We start from the raw sequence: 22,924 nt of genomic DNA on the forward strand, positions 1-22,924 counted from the left end.
TGACTTTAGGCAACCTGATGGGTGGGGCTGTGTTCCCACCCTGTTGGTTGTTTGTCCTGAGGTGACCCATTACTGGAACCTGCAGACTATTGTGTGGGTCTCAGTGCCAAAACGGCAGCCACCAGGAGCGTTCATGCCAATGTTTATTCTCAGGGTGTCTGCCACCAGTCCTTGCCCTCACAGTGAGCCCTTTGCTGCCTTCCCAGGAGACCCTCCAAGACCCACAGGTAGGTCTGATCCAGGCTCCTATGGAGTCACTGCTCTGCCCTGGGTCCCAGTACATGTGAAGACTTGACTTGGAGAGTGGAGTTTCTGCTTCCCTCAGTCCTGTTGGCCTCCTGCACTCAAGCCCTGCTGACCTTCAAAGTCAAATGCTTTGGGGGCTCCTCCTTCCAATGCCACACTCCCAGGTTGGGGAGTCTGATGTGGGGCTCAGAACTCTCACTATTGTGGGAAAAGCTATGTGATATAATTTTCCAGTTAGTGGGTCACCCACCCAGCATGTATGGGATTTGAATTATATTGTGAAAGCATCCCTCCTACCATCTCATTGTGGCTTCTTCTTTGTCTTTGTCTGTAGAATAGCTTTTTTGGAAGGTTCGAGTCTTTTTTATTGACAGTTGTTCAGCAGTGAGTTGTAATTTTGGTGTTTTTTTTTTGAGAGGAGGTGAGTTCAAGTCTTTCTACTCCACCATCTTACTGCTCCAGAAGCCTGAGAGTCAGTATGATACAATGGCCTATATACTCTATTTGAAGACTTGGGGCCGAGTCTAGGCTTCCTGTTTACTTTTCCTCTGGCCCTGAGTCAGTGATTTAATTTCTGTGGGTCTCCCTCCAGTCTTAAAATATCACTGACTCTAAACAAAGAATTTTGGGTGGTGTATGCACAAGCATGGCCTTGCAACTTGGGCCTCCTTCTTGCTCCCCCAAAAGCAGTCACTACCTGCCATTAAGGAAACTGCTACTGAGCCTGGCAAATCTTTAAAATAAGACAACGATGAAGGCTACCTCATCAATTGACTCTTCCTTTCATGAAAGAATTTCTCTGTAGCATGCAAAACTGGTTGACAGCATTTTACCCACAGTAGAATTTCTTTCAAAATTGGAGTTAATCTCTGAAACCATGCTGCTGCTTTAGCAGCTAAGTGTATGTAATGTTCTAAATCCTTTACTGTAATTTCAACAATCTTCATAGCGTCTTCACCAAAAGTAGATTCCATCTCAAGAAACTACATCTCTTCAACTGTTCAAGCTTTATCATGAGATTGAAGCAATTTAGTCACATTTTCAGCCTCCACTTCTAATTCTAGTTCTCTTACTCTTTCTACCACATCTGCACTTCCTTCCTCTGCTAAAATCTTAAACCCCTCAAAGTCATCCATGAGGAATGGAATTAACTCCTTCCACACTCTTGTTCATGTTGATATTTGACTGCTTTCTATGAATCACACATGTTCTTACTGGCATCTAAAATGGTAAATCCTTTCCAGAAGGTTTTCCATTTACTTTGCCCAGATCCATTAGAGAAATTGCTACTGATGGCAACTATAGCCTTATGAAATGTATTTCTTAAATAATAAGACTTGAAAGTTGAAATATACCTTGATCCACATGCTGCAGAATGAACGTTATGTTAGCAGGCATGAAAACAACCATTAATCTCATTGTATATCTCCATCAGAGCTCTTGGGTGACCAGGTGCACTGTCAATGACCAATCATATTTTGAAATAAATGTTTTTTTCTGAGCAATAATTCTCAACAGTGAGCTTAAAATATTCAATAAATCATGTTGTAAATGGAGGTGCTGTCATCCAGGTTTTGTTGTTCCATTTATAGAACACAGGAAGAGAAGATTGGGAATCATTTTTAAAGATCCTAGGATTTTTACAAGTAATTTTATTTTTATTTATTTGGTTGTGTTGAGCTTTCATTGCTGCACTGGTTTTTCTCTAGTTGTGGCCGAGCAAGGGATACTCTCTAGCTGCAGTGAGCAGGCTTTTCATTGCAGTGGCTTCTCTTTCTGTGGGGCACAGGCTCTGGGGCACACGGGCCTCTCTAGTTGTGACATGTGACTTCAGTAGCTGCGGCTCCTGGGCTCCTCTCGAGCACAGGCTCAATCATTTCAGAGCATAGGCTTAGTTGCCCTGAGGCATGTGAGATCCTCCCCGCACAGGGATTGAATCCATGTCTCCTGTATTGGCAGGTAGATTCCTTACCACCGAGCCACAAGGGAAGCCCAAGATCCTAGCATTTTTAGAATGGTAAGTGAGCACTGGTTTCAACTTAAAGCTACCAGGTACATTAACCCCTAATAAGAAAGTCCTCCTGTCTTTTGAAGTTTTAAAACCAGGCATTGACTTCTGCCCTCTAGCTATGGAAGTCCTAGTTGGTATCTTCTTCCAACAGAGGGCCATTTTATCTGCATTAAAAATCTGTTGTTTACTGTAGTCACCTTCAGTAGTTATCTTAGCTAGATCTTCTGGATAGCTTGCTAAGCAGCTTCCACTTCTTTCCTTAACCCTCATTAACCAAGCCCTGCTGGCTTCTAACTTTTCTTCTTTAGCTTCCTCACCTCCGTCAGCCTTTATGGAATTGAAGAGTTGGGGCTTTGCTCTGGATTTGGCTTTGGCTTAAGTTAATGTTGTGGCTGGTTTGATCTTCTATCCAGACCACTGTGACCTTTTCCATCTCAGCATTAAGGCTGTTTCACTTGCTTATCATTTATGTGTTCACTGGAACTCCATTTTTAATTTCTTTCAAAACCTTTTCCCTTCCATTCAAAACTTGGCTAACTGCTTGGTGCAAAAGGGCTAGCTTGTTTTTGACTTGCCTTCCCACTAAATGCCATCGTATCTAGTTTCGTGTGACTCTTCCCTTCCGGGGAACATTTAGAGGCCGTTGTAGGTTTATTAACTGGTCTAATTTTCAACACCCTTGTGTCTCAGGAAGTAGGGAGGCTTGAGAAGAGGGAGACAGGGGAACAGCCTGTCGGTGGGACGGTGAGAACACACACAACATTTATGGATTGAGTTTGCCGTCTTGTATAAGTGCAGTTTCTAGCATTCTAAACAATTACAATAGTAACATCAAAGATCAGAGACCACCATAACAAATGTAATAATAATGAAAAACTAAAATAATACAGTGAGAATTACCAAAATGTGATACAGAGACAAAAAGTGAGCAAATGCTGTTGGAAAAATGGTACCAATAGACTTGCTTGACCCAAGATTTCTACAAAACTCCAATTTGTAAAAAAAAAAAAAAAAAGGAATATCTATAAAGAACAATAAAGTGAAGCACAAGAAAATGTAGTGTGTCTGTATTGTTAGTGTATATAATTATATAGTATATATGCACATGGTATACACAATGAGTATATAAAAAGGCTCTTCCTATACATGATATAATCTGAGAATAGGAAAAGTTATCAGAGTTTCAACACAAACATAAATATAGAGAAGAATATTTTGGAAATAAGAGCAAATTGTGGTTTGAGTTTTTTGTTTGGTATGATTATTTTTGTTGTTGGTAGTTTGTACATATAGATAAGAATGTATGGAAAAAAAGATACAGGACCTTAGCTTCTCTGGTAGGTTTATCCCAGTCCAAAATCTTGTTTGATTTATAATTCATTTAAAAAAATTTAACTACAGTTTTATGTTAATTATACTCTCTGTATGAAGTGTCAAAGGCATAAAAAATTTTCATTTGCAACTGCAATATAATGAAGCTTCAATTTTGTCAGAGAAGTATTGACTTTGCTTTCCAAGAATTTAATAATTAACAGAAATCTAATTTCATATCTTAATTTAATATTTTCCTTCTACACAGAAATGCTCAGAATCAAGAAGAAAATACACCTATGAGATTATAATTGTATTATTTTACAAATATTTTTTTGTTTTGAATATTTTAAAAATGGTAGCACCATTATAACAGAATGCCCATCTTAAATGTCTGATTGGTGTGACATTAACAAGCAAGTCAAACTCTAGGAGAGTATTTATTTTCAATACATTATTTATATTTTTTGATGTATAGATTTTGTTAATTAAAAAAAAAGGAAATCACTCAGAATCTTCACTTAGCCCAGAACAAAAATAATTTAATTTCTTTATCTAAATTTGGTTATAAAAGTATAAGATTAATTTCAAGAGATAATCTATAGGTTCCCCAGGATGAGGTACATGTGATGTTTGCATGCCCTTGCTAATGAGAACAGAATTATGAATGGTGACCAAGAAAACACACTATGAAGGAGGGAAATATGCAGTATGATAAAAATTAAAAATTATTCCCTCATGTGAGTTATATCCCTACCCAGAGGCTATGACCCTGAAGTCAGTTCAGAAGTGATTCAGATCTGGCTTCAAGGAAGCCCACCGTGGGAAGGTCCTCCTGTAACCATTTTGGGTTTCACCACGCATTCTGGATTTCATGGCCACACCACCCATTTACTGTTCATTCATTCATTCATTTACTCACTCACTTACTTAACAAACTGGATTATTGAGTACAGGCCAGCCTTCCCTAGGTGCTGGCTGGTGATACCAATGCTTCTGTCCTAGAGAAGTTCGATCAAAAGTAAGAAACCCTGACCTGTGAAAAATGAATATGAGAAATGTATACAGCAGGGGACACTCAAAGATATTTGGGGCGTAATAACAGAAAGGTAGACTTGAAAAGGTGAATAGGAGTTTATCAAACAACCAAGGCAAGGGAAAACACTCCAGGCTGAGGAAACAGCAAGGATAAAGGCAAGACAATCTGAGGTAAAACTGTCCCTCAGGCCAGAGATGGAAAGATATAGTCATGGTTGAGTGGCCTTATATCTATTTTACTGTTATAACATGGTGTCTCCAAGCTTCATTAATTTTTTATCATGGTAAAATATACATAACATAGAATTTACCATGTTAACCATTTTTAAGCTTCAATAAGTACATTCACATTGTTGTGCAACCATTCAGTTCAGTCAGTTCAGTCGCTCAGTCGTGTCCGACTCTTTGCGACCCCATGAATCACAGGACGCCAGGCCTCCCTGTCCATCACCAACTCCCAGAGTTCACTGAGACTCACGTCCATCAAGTCAGTGATGCCATCCAGCCATTTCATCCTCTGTCGTCCCCTTCTCCTCCTGCCCCCAATCCCTCCCAGCATCAGAGTCTTCTCCAATGAGTCAACTCTTCGCATGAGGTGGCCAAAGTACTGGAGTTTCAGCTTTACCATCATTCCTTCCAAAGAAATCCCAGGGCTGATCTTCAGAATGGACTGGTTGGATCTCCTTGCAGTCCAAGGGACTCGCAAGAGTCTTCTTCAACACCACAGTTCAAAAGCATCAATTCTTCGGTGCTCAGCCTTCTTCACAGTCCAACTCTCACATCCATACATGACCACAGGAAAAACCATAGCCTTGACTAGACAAACCTTTGTTGGCAAAGTAATGTCTGTGCTTTTCAATATGCTATCTAGGTTGGTCATAACTTTCCTTCCAAGGAGTAAGCGTCTTTAATTTCATGGCTGCAGTCACCATCTGCAGTGATTTTGGAGCCCCCCAAAATAAAGTCTGACACTGTTTCCATTGTTTCCCCATCTATTTCCCATGAAGTGGTGGGACCGGATGCCATGATCTTCATTTTCTGAATGTTGAGCTTTAAGCCAACTTTTTCACTCTCCACTTTCACCTTCATCAAGAGGCTTTTTAGTTCCTCTTCACTTTCTGCCATAAGGGTGGTGTCATCTGCATATCTGAGGTTATGGATATTTCTCCCGGCAATCTTGATTCCAGCTTGTACTTCTTCCAGTCCAGCGTTTCTCATGATGTACTCTGCATATAAGTTAAATAAACAGGGTGACAATATACAGCCTTGACGTACTCCTTTTCCTGTTTGGAACCAGTCTGTTGTTCCATGTCCAGTTCTAACTGTTGCTTCCTGACCTGCATACAGATTTCTCAAGAGGTAGGTCAGGTGGTCTGGTATTCCCATCTCTTTCAGAATTTTCCACAGTTTATTGTGATCCACACAGTCAAAGGCTTTGGCATAGTCAATAAAGCAGAAATAGATGTTTTTCTGGAACTCTCTTGCTTTTTCCATGATCCAGCAGATGTTGGCAATTTGATCTCTTGTTCCTCTGCCTTTTCTAAAACCAGCTTGAACATCAGGAAGTTCATGGTTCACATACTGCTGAAGCCTGGCTTGGAGAATTTTGAGCATTGCTTTACTAGCGTGTGAGATGAGTGCAATTGTGTAGTAGTTTGAGCATTCTTTGTCATTGCCTTTCTTTGGGATTGGAATGAAAACTGACCTTTTCCAGTCCTGTGGCCACTGCTGAGTTTTCCAAATTTGCTGGCATATTGAGTGCAGCACTTTCACAGCATCATCTTTCAGGATTTGAAATAGCCACCATCCATTTCCAGAATTTTTTCATCTTCCCAAACTGAAACTCTTGGACCCATGAAACACTAACTCCCTACTCTCCTTTCCCCAGTCTCTGGCAACCACTTTTTGTCTATATGTATTTGACTATTTCAGGTACCTCTTTTACTTGGAATCATATAATTTTGTTTTTATTTAGTTGCTCAGTCATGTTCAGCTCTTTTGTGACCCCATGGACTGTAGCCAGCCAGGCTCCTCTGTCCATGGAATTCTCCAGGCAGGAATACTGGAGTGAGTTGCCATTTCCTTTTCCAGGAGATATTCTGGACCCTGGTATGGAACCCTCATTTCCTGGATTGGTAGGCAGATTTTTTACCACTGGGCTACCAGAAAAGCCCAGAATCATATAGTACTTGTATTTTTGTGTCTGGCTTATTTCATTTTGCATCATGTCTTCAAGATTCATCCCTGTTGTAGCACGTGTCAAAATTTCATCCCAAACTTTTTTGTTCACATGTCAGTTAAATTGTTTGGATTAACTGTACCTCCAATACATGGACTGTATTAATGTATTGCATAATTATAAAGAATAGACAAAAATAGATATTTTCAAAAGATAAGACTAAAAACTAAACTCATTTTTCCTTTTATAATGAATTGTCTCAAAATCTGTGTGACTGCCCATACCTTTCTTTGGATACCACTGCTAGAGAACATGAAAAAGCATTGAGAGGAATATGAAGCAGAGGAGTGATATAGTTTAACATTCTGACCGAGTTTTCCATCAAACATTCTCCTCTTGCTCTGTGCTCTATAGTTAGTGAGGAGGGGTAGTTTTCAAAGACTAGATAATTCAAATCATTTGGTTTATATTTTTAGAATAGAAGGTTCTAATGAATTTATCAAGTGTATCCCTCACTCATTGCAATTGCATATCTTTCCAACTTCAGTCCACATAAAACATTTTATTGAAAGCATAAAATACAGCTCCTGGAAAGTACCGACTGGTCACTGTTAATTTTAAGATTGCAGGTGAATATGCTGGTAGAACTTAAGGGTCTCTTAATATTTTTGAGTATTGTTCCAAATTGTATCAAAATCAGTCTATTCCTTAAAAACAAACTGCAAAAGAGGTACTACTAAAAACTACAAAAGTGAAGTCGCTGTTGTGTCTGACTCTTTGCAACCCCGTGGACTGTAGCCCACCAAGCCCCTCAATCCACGAATTTTCCAGGCAAGAATATTGGAGTGGGTTGCCATTTCCTTCTCCAGGAATCTTCCCAATCCAGGGATTTAACCCTGGTCTCCCATATTGCAGGCAGATGCTTTACCGTCTGAGCCACCAGGGAAGACCACTAGAAACTGGTTAGAACAGTAGTTCATATTGGTTGAAAAAGTATGGACTTTGGAGCCAAATAGACCTCAGTATAACTCTGACATCACCACTTACTAGCTGTGTAACGCTTGGCAGGTGCCTATACTTTTGTTAACCTTCATTTTATTATCTATAAATATTTGACAATAACTTCTTAGCAAAGCTGTTAAGAGTATGAAATGATGTAATGTCCCTGTGTGCCTTCTACAGATGCTAGTTGCTATTAGCATCGTCTTTTCCATCTTTGAAGCCCAAACAGGAAAACCAGTTTTATTACCTTGTTCCATGTACTAGGACATATTTAATCCCTTTTTCTGGAATGCCCTCTTCTATCCCTTCTCCCCAGAAAAAAACCCAAACTGGATTTCAAGATTCAGATTTCAGTGTCTCTTATTTTGACATTTTAAAAGGTCCAATTAAGCTGTTTCTCATCACAATTCCTATACTGATTTACTTATGTCTCTAATATAATAACAACCACTAATTTGGGGTCAGTGCTGTGATGAGCTGACCAATTCCCCTTCAGGAAAAAAAGGACTTATTACCCATATTCTGGGAGTGTCACATGCCAACAGCTCCTTTTTAGGAATCATCTCAGATGAGAGTACCTCTCAGGTCATCTCTCTCCCCAAGGTGTCCCCATCCAATAATTGAAGGGTGATATAATGGTCTAGGACCTCCAGATCACTGAGACAACTCCAAAAGATCATCTCATCTTCAGAACTTGCCTTAGAGTAGGCTAAGGCTTCCACTGAGACCAAGTCATAGCTAAACTTTTCTCTTTCTCTCTCAGTCCTCTGCCTGTCCTTTATCTTCTCCAGGTCGTCATAAGGACATTCCCTAATAAACCCTCTGCACTCAAATTTCTATCTCAGAATCTGCAACCCAGGAACCCAAACTGCAGCCTTACTTCATGCACTTATTGCTACAATTACTGGTTCATGGCCTGTCTCACTGTATAGTCTGGGTTTAATTTGTTTATCTTTAACTTCTCAGGATCTAGTATCTGGTTGGTGTGAACTAGGTATCAGCTTGTTGGATAAATTCAATAAAACTGAGATTTCATAATCTCTGGCCAAGAAATTTTTTCTATTTTCTTGTTTAATTAAATTTATTTATAGCCTCTCTTTTTGCAAAAAGGGAAATGAGAGGAGTTAACTCAAAAACTGATTCCAATTAAGTAGTGGGGAAATTGAATGCCAGAATTGTGAAAGCCAATATACCAATGCTAAGGATTAATATAGTTGTAGTGAGTAATTGAATAGTTTTGAATCATTGAGTAAGTAGTCTTTGAGCTGAGCATCTACCATATACCAAGCACTGCTTATGTGTTAAAATGAGACGAACTCTCTTCCCCCAAGGAAAATTATGTTCAAGTGAAAGAGAAAGTCAACAATAGAATAAAACAGCATAATTCTAGAGAGCTGGTGTGAAGGACACTGCAGGGGATCAGTAAATACCATCCCCCAAATATGCCTCACTGGCATGTTCATTACTTTGAGCTGGAGGCAGTTGGGAAGCACCAGATTAAGGCAGGGCTCTCTGTCCTTCCTGTATCAGGAAGAGGAGAGCATTCTTATCACCAGAGATGAGGAGTTGACATCATGATGAGTCTGTACAAACAAACATTACTAAAATAACCTTTATATTCTGTTAGTTTCCCTCATATGTTTCCTTTTTACTTCTTCACAATTTAATACCCCCAGCTCAAAACCCCTTTTCCTTTGTCTTGGCACGTTTCCACAATTTATCACTCTTTGTTAAAATGATATATAAGCCCCTGGGTCTAACTGCTTTGGGATTCTCACTTCTTTCTATGAAGCCCTCTGTGCCAAGTAAAAATATTAACATCAAATAAAATGTACACGCGTTTTCTCCTTTTATTCTGTCTCTCATGGCCCCCAGCCACAGAACCTCAGAGAATAAAGGGAAAGGCTGTCCTCCCCTCTATCACTGCAGGTAGTATGGTCTGGAATGACTCTCCCAGAGGTGAGCAAAGATCTCAGTGAGGAGAATCCATCCTTTCAGATATTTGGAGGAAGGAAATTTTAGTAGGGGCATGGAGATGCAGCTGATATAAAGGCCAGGAATTAGGTGCAAAAGCGAGTCTGAGTTTCAGGTGGCTAAACATGATAAGAAACACAAGTTGGAATCAAGATTGCCAGGAGAAATATCAATAACCTCAGATATGCAGATGACACCACCCTTATGGCAGAAAGTGAAGAGGAACTAAAAGCCTCTTGATGAAGGTGAAAGTGGAGAGTGAAAAAGTTGGCTTAAAGCTCAACTTTCAGAAAACGAAGATCATGGCATCTGGTCCCATCACTTCATGGGAAATAGATGGGGAAACAGTGGAAACAGTGTCAGACTTTATTTTGGGGGGCTCCAAAATCACTGCAGATGGTGACTGCAGCCATGAAATTAAAAGACGCTTACTCCTTGGAAGGAAAGTTATGACCAACCTAGATAGCATATTCAAAAGCAGAGACATTACTTTGACAACAAAGGTCCATCTAGTTAAGGCTATGGTTTTTCCTGTGGTCATGTATGGATGTGAGAGTTGGACTGTGAAGAAGGCTGAGCGCCAAAGAATTGATGCTTTTGAACTGTGGTGTTGGAGAAGACTCTTGCGAGTCCCTTGGACTGCAAGGAGATCCAACCAGTCCATCCTGAAGGAGATCAGCCCTGGGATTTCGTTGGAAGGAATGATGCTAAAGCTGAAACTCCAGTACTTTGACCACCTCATGCGAAGAGTTGACTCATTGGAAAAGACTCTGATGCTGGGAGGGATTGGGGGCAGGAGGAGAAGGGGACGACAGAGGATGAGATGGCTGGATGGCATCACTGACTTGATGGACGTGAGTCTGAGTGAACTCCGGGAGTTGGTGATGGACAGGGAGGCCTAAGGAGAAGGCAATGGCACCCCACTCCAGTACTTTTGCCTGGAAAATCCCATGGACAGAGGAGCCTGGCGGGCTGCAGTCCATGGGGTCGCTAAGAGTCCGATACGACTGAGCGACTTCACTTCCACTTTTCCCTTTCATGCATTGGAGAAGGAAATGGCAACCCACTCCGGTGTTCTTGCCTGGAGAATCCCACGGATGGGGGAGCCTGGTGGGCTGCCGTCTATGGGGTCGCACAGAGTTGGACACGACTGAAGTGACTTAGCAGTAGCAGTAGCAGGGAGGCCTGGCGTGCTGCGATTCATGGGGTCGTGAAGAGTCGGACATGACTGAGTGACTGAACTGAACTGAACTGAACTGAAACATGATAAATTGCTTGTTTTTATCTGGAAAGGTAACATATTTTAGGAGAAGGCAATGGCACCCCACTCCAGTACTCTTGCCTGGCAAATCCCATGGACAGAGTAGCCTGGTAGGCTGCAGTCCATGGGGTGGCTAGGAGTCGGACACGACAGAGCGACTTCACTTTCACTTTTCACTTACATGCGTTGGAGAAGGAAATGGCAACCCACTCCAATGTTCTTGTCTGGAGAATGCTAGGGACGGGGGAGCCTGGTGGGCTGCCGTCTATGGGGTCACACAGAATCGGACACGACTGAAACAACTTAGCAAGAACAACATATTCTAATTCTTAGGAGGAGCCAAAGTTTTTCCTTGAATAAATCTGGATGGCACTGAAAGAGATGAACAATGTCTTCATCAACTATTCCACAACAAAGACCCAAGCAGAAATCTGCAACAGCCTTTCCAGTGACGTTGGAGACCTAACATTAAGAGGCATTCAGAAAAGACAATTTCTGTGAGAGGCACAGTGTCTCAGCATACTCAAAGCAGCAGCTAGACGACATGACCTTTATGTTTTCTTATTTAAGAGCTAGATGTCAGACTGTCAAGATCGTATCTACTCTTAAGGGCCTCAGTGCAGGTATTACTAAGTCTCCATTTCTTCTCTGACTCATTAATCAAGGAAAAAATTGTTTGGAACAACCTGGGACAAAGGCTTTTAATCATAACATTCTATTTCCTGCTTCATTTAAGACTCGCAATTTAACTACATAGAATTCTATGGAAATATCACCTACCCAGATAAAGAACTACTTGTTTTCAGCATATAATTCTATTCTTTTATTTGCAAATGCATACACCACCACCACCCATTCCTATAAAATAGGGGTTTTAATTTTTTTAGATGTGTTTAAATTTTAATGAGATGCAAATAAACGATAACAGGCATAAAATTAAGGAAATGGTGTCAAGATACCCAAGGAAGTGGGAAATGGAGAGATGATTAAGCTATTACAATAGGGCAGATTTGCTTAACCTACCTTTGTAATTTTGTTTCCTAATAATTAAACCAAGAGATAGCACTTATTAAATAGCAATAATACTCCAGCAGAGGAATGTCACAATAATGCCAGAGAAAGAATGTGTATTCCAAAGTGAAAATGTTAGCAGATCTAGTTTTATCATAGTAGCAGAGGGTTGTCAGCACGTCACACAGCATGTATCACAATCCTCAAAGTGCTTTGACTTCTTATTACTAATAAGCCACACAGACAAAATATCTAGTAAGACAATGAATGAGATACATTCGATTTTTGCATATATTTAAAGCACTTGTGATCAAATCTAAACTCTACCACCTGAAGGAGTTCAAGACATGCCACCCCCAAATTTGCTACCTTGGTCATTTGAGTTGAAAGCACTTGAAAAGCAGCAAATGCAGGGAGAGGCTTTCTATGCACCCCCTTATCTGCCTGGAGACAGATCCTCCAAAAGGAGCTCAGCTGTCAACCAGGGGAGGTTGACTCCTCTCACAGGACAGGAAACTAGAAGTGACACCACAGGTGGACAGACTTTGTCACCAACCTCTCTCTGCAATTCTAAGTCCATCTTTCCTTAAGTTATTTACTCTCCCCTATGTGACCTACATTCCTCCTCCCCTTCCTCTAGCAAAATAGTTTATAAGCTCTCTGATTCTAACCTTTTTTGAGGTATTTACTTATTTTTTCATGTGAAGCCACCTCCCCCCCGCCCCAGTACATAATATTTAAAATGAATATACTTGTATACTTTTTCTCCTGTTAATCTGCCTGTTATTTCATAGATCCAACTTTTGAATGTAGGAGGGTAGAGAGAAAGTCATTTCTCCCTTATATATCTATTTTTTCAACTATAAAACCAGAACTGATCAAGTGTTGGGATCAAATAACAATGTGTGAATTCCCCTGGCCGAGGGCTTCCAGGTGGCACTAGTGGTAAAGAACCTGCCTGCCAGTGCAGGAGACGCGAGAGTTATAGCTTTGATCCCTGGATCGGGAAGCTCCTCTGGAGGAGGGCATGACAACCCACTGCAGTATTCTTGCCTGGAGAATCCCATGCACAGAGGAGCCTGGTGTGCTACAGTCCATGGGGTCGCAAAGAGTTGGACACAACTGCAGTGACTTAGCCGGAGAAGGTGATGGCACCCCACTCCAGTACTCTTGCCTGGAAAATCCCATGGACGGAGGAGCCCGGTAGGCTGCAGTCCATGGGGTCGCTGGGAGTTGGACACGACTGAGCGACTTCACTTTCACTTTTCACTTTCATGCATTGGAAAAGGAAATGGCAACCCACTCCAGTATTCTTGCCTGGAGAATCCCAGGGATGGGGGAGCCTGGTAGGCTGCCATCTATGGGGTTGCACAGAGTCAGACACAACTGAAAAGACTTAGCAGCAGCAGCGGCAGCAGTGACCTAGCATGCACGATATGGCTGCTGGAGGATGACAGTCATGCTGTCTTCCTTCCCTACCTTTTCTCTTTCCACAGCTTAGTATAGAAGAAAGGCTATGTCCTGAATATAGACAACAGTACTAAGCAGCCTCCTTTGGGGCCTGGAGCAAGTGTACAAACAGAGGCCAACATCCCTTATCTACAAATTAAAAAGTTGTAAATCAAGCTGGCAAATTTTTAAATATGTTATATCCTTCTATCGTGATAAATACACTTTCATAACAATCCAGAAGGCCAAGTTCAAGTTTAGATTTCTCAGGTCCCTCAGAGTTTCATGCCAAAATCTGGCAGGAGGCCCTGGGGGCACAATCCTTCTCCCTAGTCATGAGGTTTGTATCCCTACCCTTCCTTCTACCCACTTCCCCACCCACAAGGGGTCTGCTAGGCCTGGTGTGAACACCCCAGCGTGATCAAGCTCCAGACACATCTGTATAAGCAATGGGCTCTGGAATCAAAGGGTGTGCACCCCTGCAACTACAGCCTGTCCTAAGGAGAAACTGAATGGAAGAGGTTCCAGCAGGTCTTGGAGCCAATACTTGGGCCTGTTGAACAGAAAATCCCATGGTTCTAGATACCCTGAACTTAGTCTAGAAATGAGAATAAGGATCCCAGGCAGGCAGGAACCTTGGGCCCCAAGGACTCCTCACCTGCTTGGTAGAAAGGAGGTAATAGGGGGACACTCTAAAGCCTCGCCTGAAGCCAAGTCTTGCCTGGTTCTCAGAGTGACACTGTTGAAAAGTTTAGAAATTCCTGTAATAATTCCATCATCACCAGGAAACCAATGCCCACAAAAATACTGAAGTTAATATGATTATGATATCAAGAAAAAGTAATTCTACAAAAAACGATTTTCTACTTTTCCTGTATCAACAGAAACAAAGATGAATATAGCTTGAGCGCTTTTCGCTCACTCATCTTTTCCCCAGCTCTATCACTATTTTAAAGTGACTTCTATTTCTACTCATGCTTATCTTGTGGGAATTCCCTCCCACCCTCCCTCTCTTCTTCCTTCCTTCCATTCGCTCCTCCTGCCCTCTTGATTTCTCATTTTGTGTTTTGATAAACCCATCATGTTGATGGACAAAAGAATATAATTAGAGGCTGACTTTGCCAGTTTTAAGAAAGTTATAAGGCTTCCCTGATGGCTCAGGCGGTAAAGAATCTGCCTGCAATGTGGGAGACCCAGGTTTGATCCCTGAGTTGGGAAGATCCCCTGGAGAAGGGAATGGCAATGCACTCCAGTATTCTTGCCTGGGGAAATATCTAGAGGTACATCAGTTAAACGTAGAAGGAATAAATTTTCCCATCTCAATGGAATAGCTCAAACTTCCTTGATTTCTAGGACTCTCTTTATTTGATTCATATGTATCGTCTAAAAACTGCAAAACACCTTTACTGGAAAAGAGAGTAAAATAAGCTTTTTAAAATTTCTTTGCACATGATGAAAGAGAAATTACTTAGCTTCAAAAGTTCCTTGCCTTTTTTTTTTCTGTAGCTTATTTATTTTATCTTATTTTTATTGGAATATAAGGTTTGTTAGTGTCTGCTGCACAACACGAATCAGCCCTCTGTCCCCTTACTCTTGAGCCTCCCTCCCACTCCCCCATTCCATCCCCCAGGTCATCACAGAGCACCAAGCTGAGCTCCCTGTGCTCTACAGCGGCTGCCTTTTATAAATATTTGCCCTTCAAACTGTGAGACACAACTTATTTTTGTTGGTGTCACATTACTGATCCAAGTACTTCCCATTTCACTAAAGGCAAGTAAAGGGGAATGAGTTACTTTACACTCCAAGAACAAAGGCAGCAACAAAACAGACCCATGGCCCCAGGATGGAAACTGGGACAAACAGCTGGACAACTACTTTTATTCCACCTCCCTGAACAAAAATCAGCAAATCTGCCAGTATTGACGACTCCTCTTGCTTGCTTACCAGTTACTTTGTATTCTCAAAAGTCATTACAAATTAAATGTTCCCATACTCTGACCAAGTCTAATCTAGTCTTTTACCTCATACTGCAAAATATATTATTCTGTATAAAGTCCATGCAGAAGAGTGGTTTGTTCATTAACGTCCATAGTAAGAACATTTCAGGCTTTCATAAAAACAAGCCATCGATCCTTTCATAATGAAAATGATATGATAGGCTTTGCAAAAAAGAAAGCATCCCAGAACTAACATGAACTGGAGATGTGCCTTTTGTGTTGTTATCTGCCAGTGTGAGGACACTTAACCCACCATTCTCACTCTTTCACCTGACACTTGATAAGCAAAAATACGCATTGGCCAAAAAATTAACCAGAGGCTTACTGAGGCCATAGAGGATGAAAGTAACTGCCCAACTACCTTGGTCATTTTGGGCTGTTGTAACAAATATACCATAAATAGGGTGGCTTAAACCACAAACATTTGTTTATCACAGTTGGGAAGTCCAAGGTCAAGGTTCAAGGTGCTGGTGAGGCCCCCTCCTGGTGGACAGATGTCTGTCATTTCACATCCTCACATGGCAAAGGGCAGAGAGAGAGGGAGCAAATCTCTCACATCTTGTAACGGCACTAAACCTATTTATGAAGGCTCCACCCTCCTGAGCTAATTACCTCCCAAAAGTCCCCCTCCAAATACGATCACGTTGGGAGTTAAGCTTCAATAAATGCATTTTGGGGAAAACATAAACATTCATCCCATAGCACCCACACTGAAAGGAAACCAATAATGTCAGCTGTATCAATCATATAGGGTTTGTAGAAAAGGCTGTTGAATGTTAATCAATAAACTTTTTATAAAAAGTTTCAATCATTAAAGAAATATGTCTCAAGTACACACACACACACATACAACTTAATCTGTAGCTACATACAGTAGACATATTAGACAGATGAATGATCTGCATATTCACAGACACTTGTGTGTAACTGTTTAAATGAGGTGTGTTTCAAATATAGAGTTCATTGCTGCTGCTGCTGCTGCTAAGCCGCTTCAGTCGTGTCCGACTCTGTGTGACCCCGTGGACGGCAGCCTACCAGGTTTCTCTGTCCATGGGATTCTCCAGGCAAGAACACTGGAGTGGGTTGCCATTTCCTTCTCCATATAGAGTTCACACATACAGTCATATACAAAATCATTTCCCAAAGAAAAAACTTTTAACAACTAGCCAGTCAATTTCCCTTGCTTCGATCATTCTCCATGGCTCCCAGTAAAAAACTCTCAGCTCCCAGTGAGGGGCTGAGCAAGCTCAGACACTAAAATGATGTAACTTTTGTTGTTATGATTGGAAGAAGAGCAGTGAGCTGAGGTATGGCCTGGCGTGCTCTAAAAGGCAGAATTATTTGTCAAAAAGGCAATTCTGTGCACTGTTATCTCTAATATATTTGCTTATTTTTATTGAAGAATCTTGTTTGTGAACAGAGACATATATCCTCACATACGAAGATGCAGGGCTCTTAATTCAGGCCTTCATATCTTTCCTCCTACTGATTCCCTGCCTAGACTGGATGGTTCAAGTCATTCATTCTATTTGAACGTTACTGAGGGCTTCCCATATGCTGGGCACTATTCTAAGTACAAAGACAGAAAGCTAATGAGACAGATAGGGCCCCTTGTACCAACTGGCAGGGATGGGAGTGGCAAGAGATAGGAGAGGAAATGGGTCAATAATAAGCAATAAACAAGGAAACAAACACCATTATTTCAGACAGAGATAAGCTCAACAAAGGCGTTAAAATGCCTTTGTCTCCCGATTCTGCACCTTCACCCCATTCCTACCTTATCATCTCTGAGTGACAGTGTTTTCTAACAACCTCTCTGCCCAACCCTGATCCAGGCTCCTTTGGAGTAAAGGTCAGATGCTTTTTCTTATTGATTTTGTAGTTGTAATTCCTGGCACATATTGTTTTTTGCTTACCATATAACATATTCAATAAATGCTAATTAACTGAATGAATCTGTTGAAAAAATAAGCAACTAACAGTAGGCTTAGCATCAAACTATTATTGTACAACTTAAGGCTTACTAAGAATGATGTGATTATAATCTTTTACAAAGATTTTATGATGTTCTCATAGGAATCATGGTCTATCATTTAACTTAGTAGCTCTCATCCCTCCCTTACCATTTTTAAAATATTACAACTTAAGAATCACATTACTAAAGTGATGTTGGTCAGAAATTGAATAGAACAGATAAACTGTATAGTTGAGAGGTGAGCCCAGAGATGCTGAAGACAGATCTAACATCTTCCAGAACCCTAGAGAACTTGCTTACAGGGACAGAGCAGTGAATTGTATTACTCAGATAGTGACACAGCCCTGAAGGACAAGCAGTGCTTAATCAATAATTTGAGGCTGCTTGCCACTACTGGAAAACCACTGTGACCTCATGATGGCTCTGGCCATCTGTGGGCTCTAACCAGCTCAGGTCTTTGTTCAATGCCTCCCAGGGAGCTATCAGTTCCAAGGTAGGCAGAAGAAAAACTCTTGGCATTGCAATAATAAACAGTTTCTTGGCGTGACTTAGGGCTTCACAGGTAGCCCTAGTGGAAAACAGTCTGCCCACCAAGGCAGGGGGCACAAGATGCTGGTTCAATCCCTGGGTTGGGAAGATCCCTTGGAATAGGAAATGGCAACTCACTCCAGTATTCTTGCCTGGGAAAGCCCATGGACAGAGGAGCCTGGCGGGCTACAGTCCATGGGGTTGCAAGAGTCAGACACAACTGGGCACGCACACACACAAGGTGACTTAGGACTCATCTGTGTGACAGTGGGGAAAGCACAGACCAGAGTGCAAACCACAGAACTGACTGCTTCCAACAACAATGAGAGATGCCCTCTATTGTTGCCAAAGCAATTATAGAAGAATCATACTAAAAGTGCTATTAGGTTTTAGAGATCAGCCATGGATTTTATTGAATTGCATCTTTAAAAATTTTCCTTATCAGGAGGCCAGCCCATCTGTACCAGCTCTAATGTGCTCCTCTGTACTCTGACAGGTCTAGGACCACAGATTAACTCCTGAGTCTTTCCTTCCAAGACAGGATCCAACAGAGCATAGAAAAACCACAACTCCAGTGGCAAACATGAGAAGCCTGAAGTCTTCTGCAGAATAACCAATAAATATCCACTGTACTCTGTGGCCACAGACTTTTCTTTCTTTTAGCTAAGTTTAGGAAGTGAAAGCAAAAAATATTTTCTGTTTTTATTCTGCTAATGGAAACTCAGGATCAAAAAAATACTGAATTAGTGAATCTCACAAAGAAGAAACATTATTAGAGACAAAGAAGTGGGTTTTTCCTGAATTTCTTATTTGTCTCTTTCTCAAAAGACAGAAAAGAGTTGAAACAGGTTGAAAATGAAAGTCACTCAGTCGTGTCTGACTCTTTGTGACCCCATGGACTATACAGTCCATGGAATTCTCCAGGCCAGAGTACTGGAGTGGATAGCCGTTCCCTTCTCCAGGGGATCTTCACAACCCAGGGATTGAACCCAGGTCTCCCACATTGCAGGCAGATTCTTTACCAGCTGAGCCACAAAGGAAGCCTGAAATAGACTAGTAGACTAGAAAATGTGGGTTAATAAAGGGCAAGTCTTGTTCTATCATTGTGGTACCCATCATTTCTAAAATTGAAAATAACTGCTGTTTATGAATCACAGTGTATCAACCAATATTCTAGATGTTTCATGTAATTATCTAATTTCATTCTCCCAATAACACTATGTGGTAAGTGTAATTTTCTTACTTTCATAGACGAAGAAATTGAAACTCAGAAATTTTCAGTGATTTACTCAGTCTTATAGGTAGTAAACTGAAGTGCCAGGATTGGAAACAGAATGTGTATGACTTTAGCACTTTCATTCTTTACTGGGGAAGAAAAGCAGCCCTGTCTGCCCCAGTAAGGCTTCCCCAGTGGCTCAGTGTGGCTCAGGTAGCTTATGAAAGCTCATACAGGAGACACAAGAGATGCGGGTTTGATCCCTGGGATGGGAAGGTCCCCTGGAGAAGGAAATGACAACCCACTCCACTATTATTGCCTGAAGAATCCCACGAACAGATGTGGGCTACAGTTCATGGGGTCAAAAACAGTCAAACATGACTGAGCATGCATGCACGCACACTGCTCCAGCAAAGAAGGGGAGAGAATCCATCCCCAGATTCCCTCCTTGGGCTTCATTTCTGTGCTTCCCAGGCTCCTGCCTGTGGCCATGTGCAACAAGCCTCTCCCAGGCTGGAATGGGAGTGTGGGATCACCCCCTTCCCAGGGCCTTTTGATGTTCTCTTGTGGAGAATCAAGACCCCTGAGGCAACTGCCCACAGTTTTGCCCAGCTCCACTGGGGAGGGTAACTTTCTTTCCCCTCAGGCAAACAGCTCCTCTCACATCTAGATCTGTTCAAGCAGAAGTAAGTGCTGGTGGCCAGTGATTTCTTGGGCTCCAAAGGCTGAGTGTGTACCTAAAGCATGGGTTTTAACTTGTTGTTCACCTTTGGCAAAAACAACGTCTTGTGTAAGGAACACTCCTAGCACCCAGATCATGTTCTCCAAATACCATTCCCCATTGAAATCAATAGATATTTTGGGCTTCCCTGATAGCTCAGTTGGTAAAGAATCCGCCTGCAATGTGGGAGACCTGGGTTTGATCCCTGAGTTGGGAAGATCCCCTGGAGAAGGGAAAGGTTACCTACTCCAGTATTCTGGCCTGGAGAATTCCATGGACTGTACAGTTCATGGGGTCGCAAAGAGTTGGACACGACTGAGTGACTTTCATCGAAAGGAAACAGTCTCCTTGGAGAAATGGCAGTCTGGTTCTTGGGAACCTCTTCAAGATGCTGTGTTTCCTGGTTCCTGGCTGGAATCAGCCATGCCTGAACAGATCTAGATATCAGTTGCTAAGATCAGAGAAGGAGAAGAGAACTAGATATCATAAGCCTCCAGGTGAAAAAGCATGGTGCTCCCATGAAGTAGTCTTGCCAGGAAAATCAAACCTGAATCTGATCAACACTAGATCTGACCACCAACTGACAGAAGAGCAGACCACGGTGGAGCTTGTCTGCAACACTGGGGGAATGGATGCAACTAGCAAAGCCCTGACTGCGAAGCAGTTTGAGGTAAACCACCAGATTTTTTCAACAAATTGCAAGGAGAGAGAAGAAAAGGAACCCTATATGTTAAAAAGAGAGTTAAAAGTAACCCATCTCACTGTGCAGAACTTACTGGGATCCTAATTTAAACAAACACTATTTTAAAATTTTATTACATTTATGAGCTGTCTTTGTTTTTTAATCTGACTGGATCTTTGATGATACTAAGGAATTATTGGAGAGTTTAGGGTACGATTATCATATTGTGGTTACGGTTTTTGTCTTAACCTTCTTATACTTACAAGTACATGCAGAAATATCTATAGATATTGCCAATACAGATATTGATATATTTGATATTATCATATCTTGGATTAGCTTCAAAATTATGGGAGTGCAAAAATGTCCCCCCAAAAATAAATAAATAAAATTTTTTCTATGAAAAAAAATTTTGCATGCTTTCCAATTTATCCATAGCCTTGAGAATAAATTATTTCAAAGTTCAAACAATACCCCTTTCCTATTAAAAAAATTCTTTAGTTATAAGACTCAACTTTGCATTTTAATCCTGAGCTATATTTTTTTAAAAGTATCAACTCATAGCAGGAATCTTAAATATTTAATTTACATGCATTTAACTTATTTAATTTAATTTGCATCACTAAATCCAAGCACATTTTTTTATGAAAGGGACCTTCTAAATACAAGCTTGTCCCATTGGTCTTTCTAGTTTCATGGTAGTTTTTCAGTCCAGAATGACAGCTCATGGTGGGATAATGAGCCCTTAGACACAGTGTGCCTCAAAGAGGGAGAGACCAGTTCCAGGGATCACATAATAGGTATCTGATTAAAATGTTGCATGATATCCACATCAAAATGAAGTTGACTAGAACAAATGACCTTCACGAGAAAAGAAAAGAGAGGGTGCATGGGAAGGAAGAGCAATTCAGGACCTAAAACAGGACGTGTTATAATAACTGTGCCAGATTATCTTATGACCATCACAAAATAAACTGAAGTTATTTCCTCAAAAGTCATTCAGTCTAAGCATGTTAAGCATCTCTTACCATATTTGGATGTTACTTGATTTACTCTAAAGGAATGAACATCTATGTGATTTTTCAAGAAATCCTGTTGTACTCTCCAATGACTCGAACATTCCTTATTTTTCACAGATGTGGTTGTACTTTCATGCCCCTATTTAAGATAACCACAATCACAGTTCACTACAATTACCTGGATAGATCTCCTGGTGTGACATCTCACACCTATCTGTTGAGATAAACTATCTTGTGTAGGGTTCTAAATCATTTGCTTTTTAGTGCTTCCCGCTTCTTAAATTGGGTGGAGGAGGGAGAAGCAAGGTAAGGGAAGGTGGCAGGAAAAAAAAAGACAAAAAAGACATGATAGTGTTAAGAATACTTTAGAATTGGCTCTTTAACTCTGGAAGGACATAATAAATTTGTACTATAATTTATGAATTACATTTCCTTCATTTTTCTTATTTTCTTACTTTCCTTCTTATAGAGGAAGGTAATATTTGCTCTTCTCCTCTGCCTTGAATGTTTTCTTTGTAAATGGAAGAGTAGGAAGCAAAGAGCTGGGAGTGCGGTAACCCCCGGCCCACTGGTTTCTTGTAGGTTACCTTGTAATTTCTGGTTGTACTCGCTCCTGTCAGACTGGCTCCTCCTCAAGGTACCAGAGTGGTCCCCAGGAATACTGCTCTCAACCACAGTGTCAGTCTTCCTTCTCTCCAGCATGTAGAGCCTGGGCCTCAGGAAGGGCAGATTCTTTTTCTTGGTGCCCATGTTTTCTTTCCCGGGAGCTTCTTTGGGCTCCATCGGAGGCTGAGACCACCTTGAGAGGCCGGCGGGCAATCGCTGGCTGCTAAAGAGCCTCCGGGGTGAAGGTTACAACCCCAGCCTGAGGAGTTTAACTGCCTCCTTCCAACCAACCGGCTTCTCTCCAGGGTGACCTGTCTGTGACTGCCACCTCCACGGAGTCCCGGGGCTCCACCCCTATGAGGTCATTCTTTTTTATACCTAGAATCCGACAGGGGAAGCTGCCACCTGTTACCCGAGAGACCTGCCACACCAAGCTAGGCAAAGCAGGGACTCCGCCGTCACATGCTGCTGAAGCAAACAAAAATCCCATTGTGTGGGGCGAGGGCTGGGGGTGCGGGGGGTGGGGAAAGGGAACAAGGTGAGGCGGGAGGAGGGGAAGCACGCCTGTGTAACCTGCGGCTTATGGGTTTAGTGTGCGCCTCTGGGTGTGGACAGGTGCGCTGGGACACGGAGCTGTTTCTGCTGCCTGGAGGCAGATTGAGCTCCTATGTGACTTTCAGCTAGAGTCACCCACATGT

The 22,924-nt window shown here is 41.6% G+C and overlaps 1 protein-coding gene and 1 pseudogene across 1 annotated transcript in view; both read right to left on the minus strand.

Annotated features, from left to right (window-relative positions):
• The window catches only part of ARHGEF38 (Rho guanine nucleotide exchange factor 38), a 150,507-nt gene extending 127,915 nt beyond the window's left edge, over positions 1-22,592 (minus strand). The window contains exon 1 of the mRNA XM_006076385.4: positions 22,208-22,592. Within this exon, the coding sequence (XP_006076447.3) occupies positions 22,208-22,403 (196 nt within the window). The 5' untranslated portion in view covers positions 22,404-22,592. The remainder of the gene's footprint in view (positions 1-22,207) is intronic.
• On the minus strand, positions 788-15,849 carry LOC123466007 (annotated as a pseudogene).
• Positions 22,593-22,924: the final 332 nt, after the last annotated feature.

The sequence above is a fragment of the Bubalus bubalis genome, chromosome 7, assembly GCF_019923935.1.
Source record: "Bubalus bubalis isolate 160015118507 breed Murrah chromosome 7, NDDB_SH_1, whole genome shotgun sequence".
NCBI lineage: Eukaryota > Metazoa > Chordata > Mammalia > Artiodactyla > Bovidae > Bubalus > Bubalus bubalis.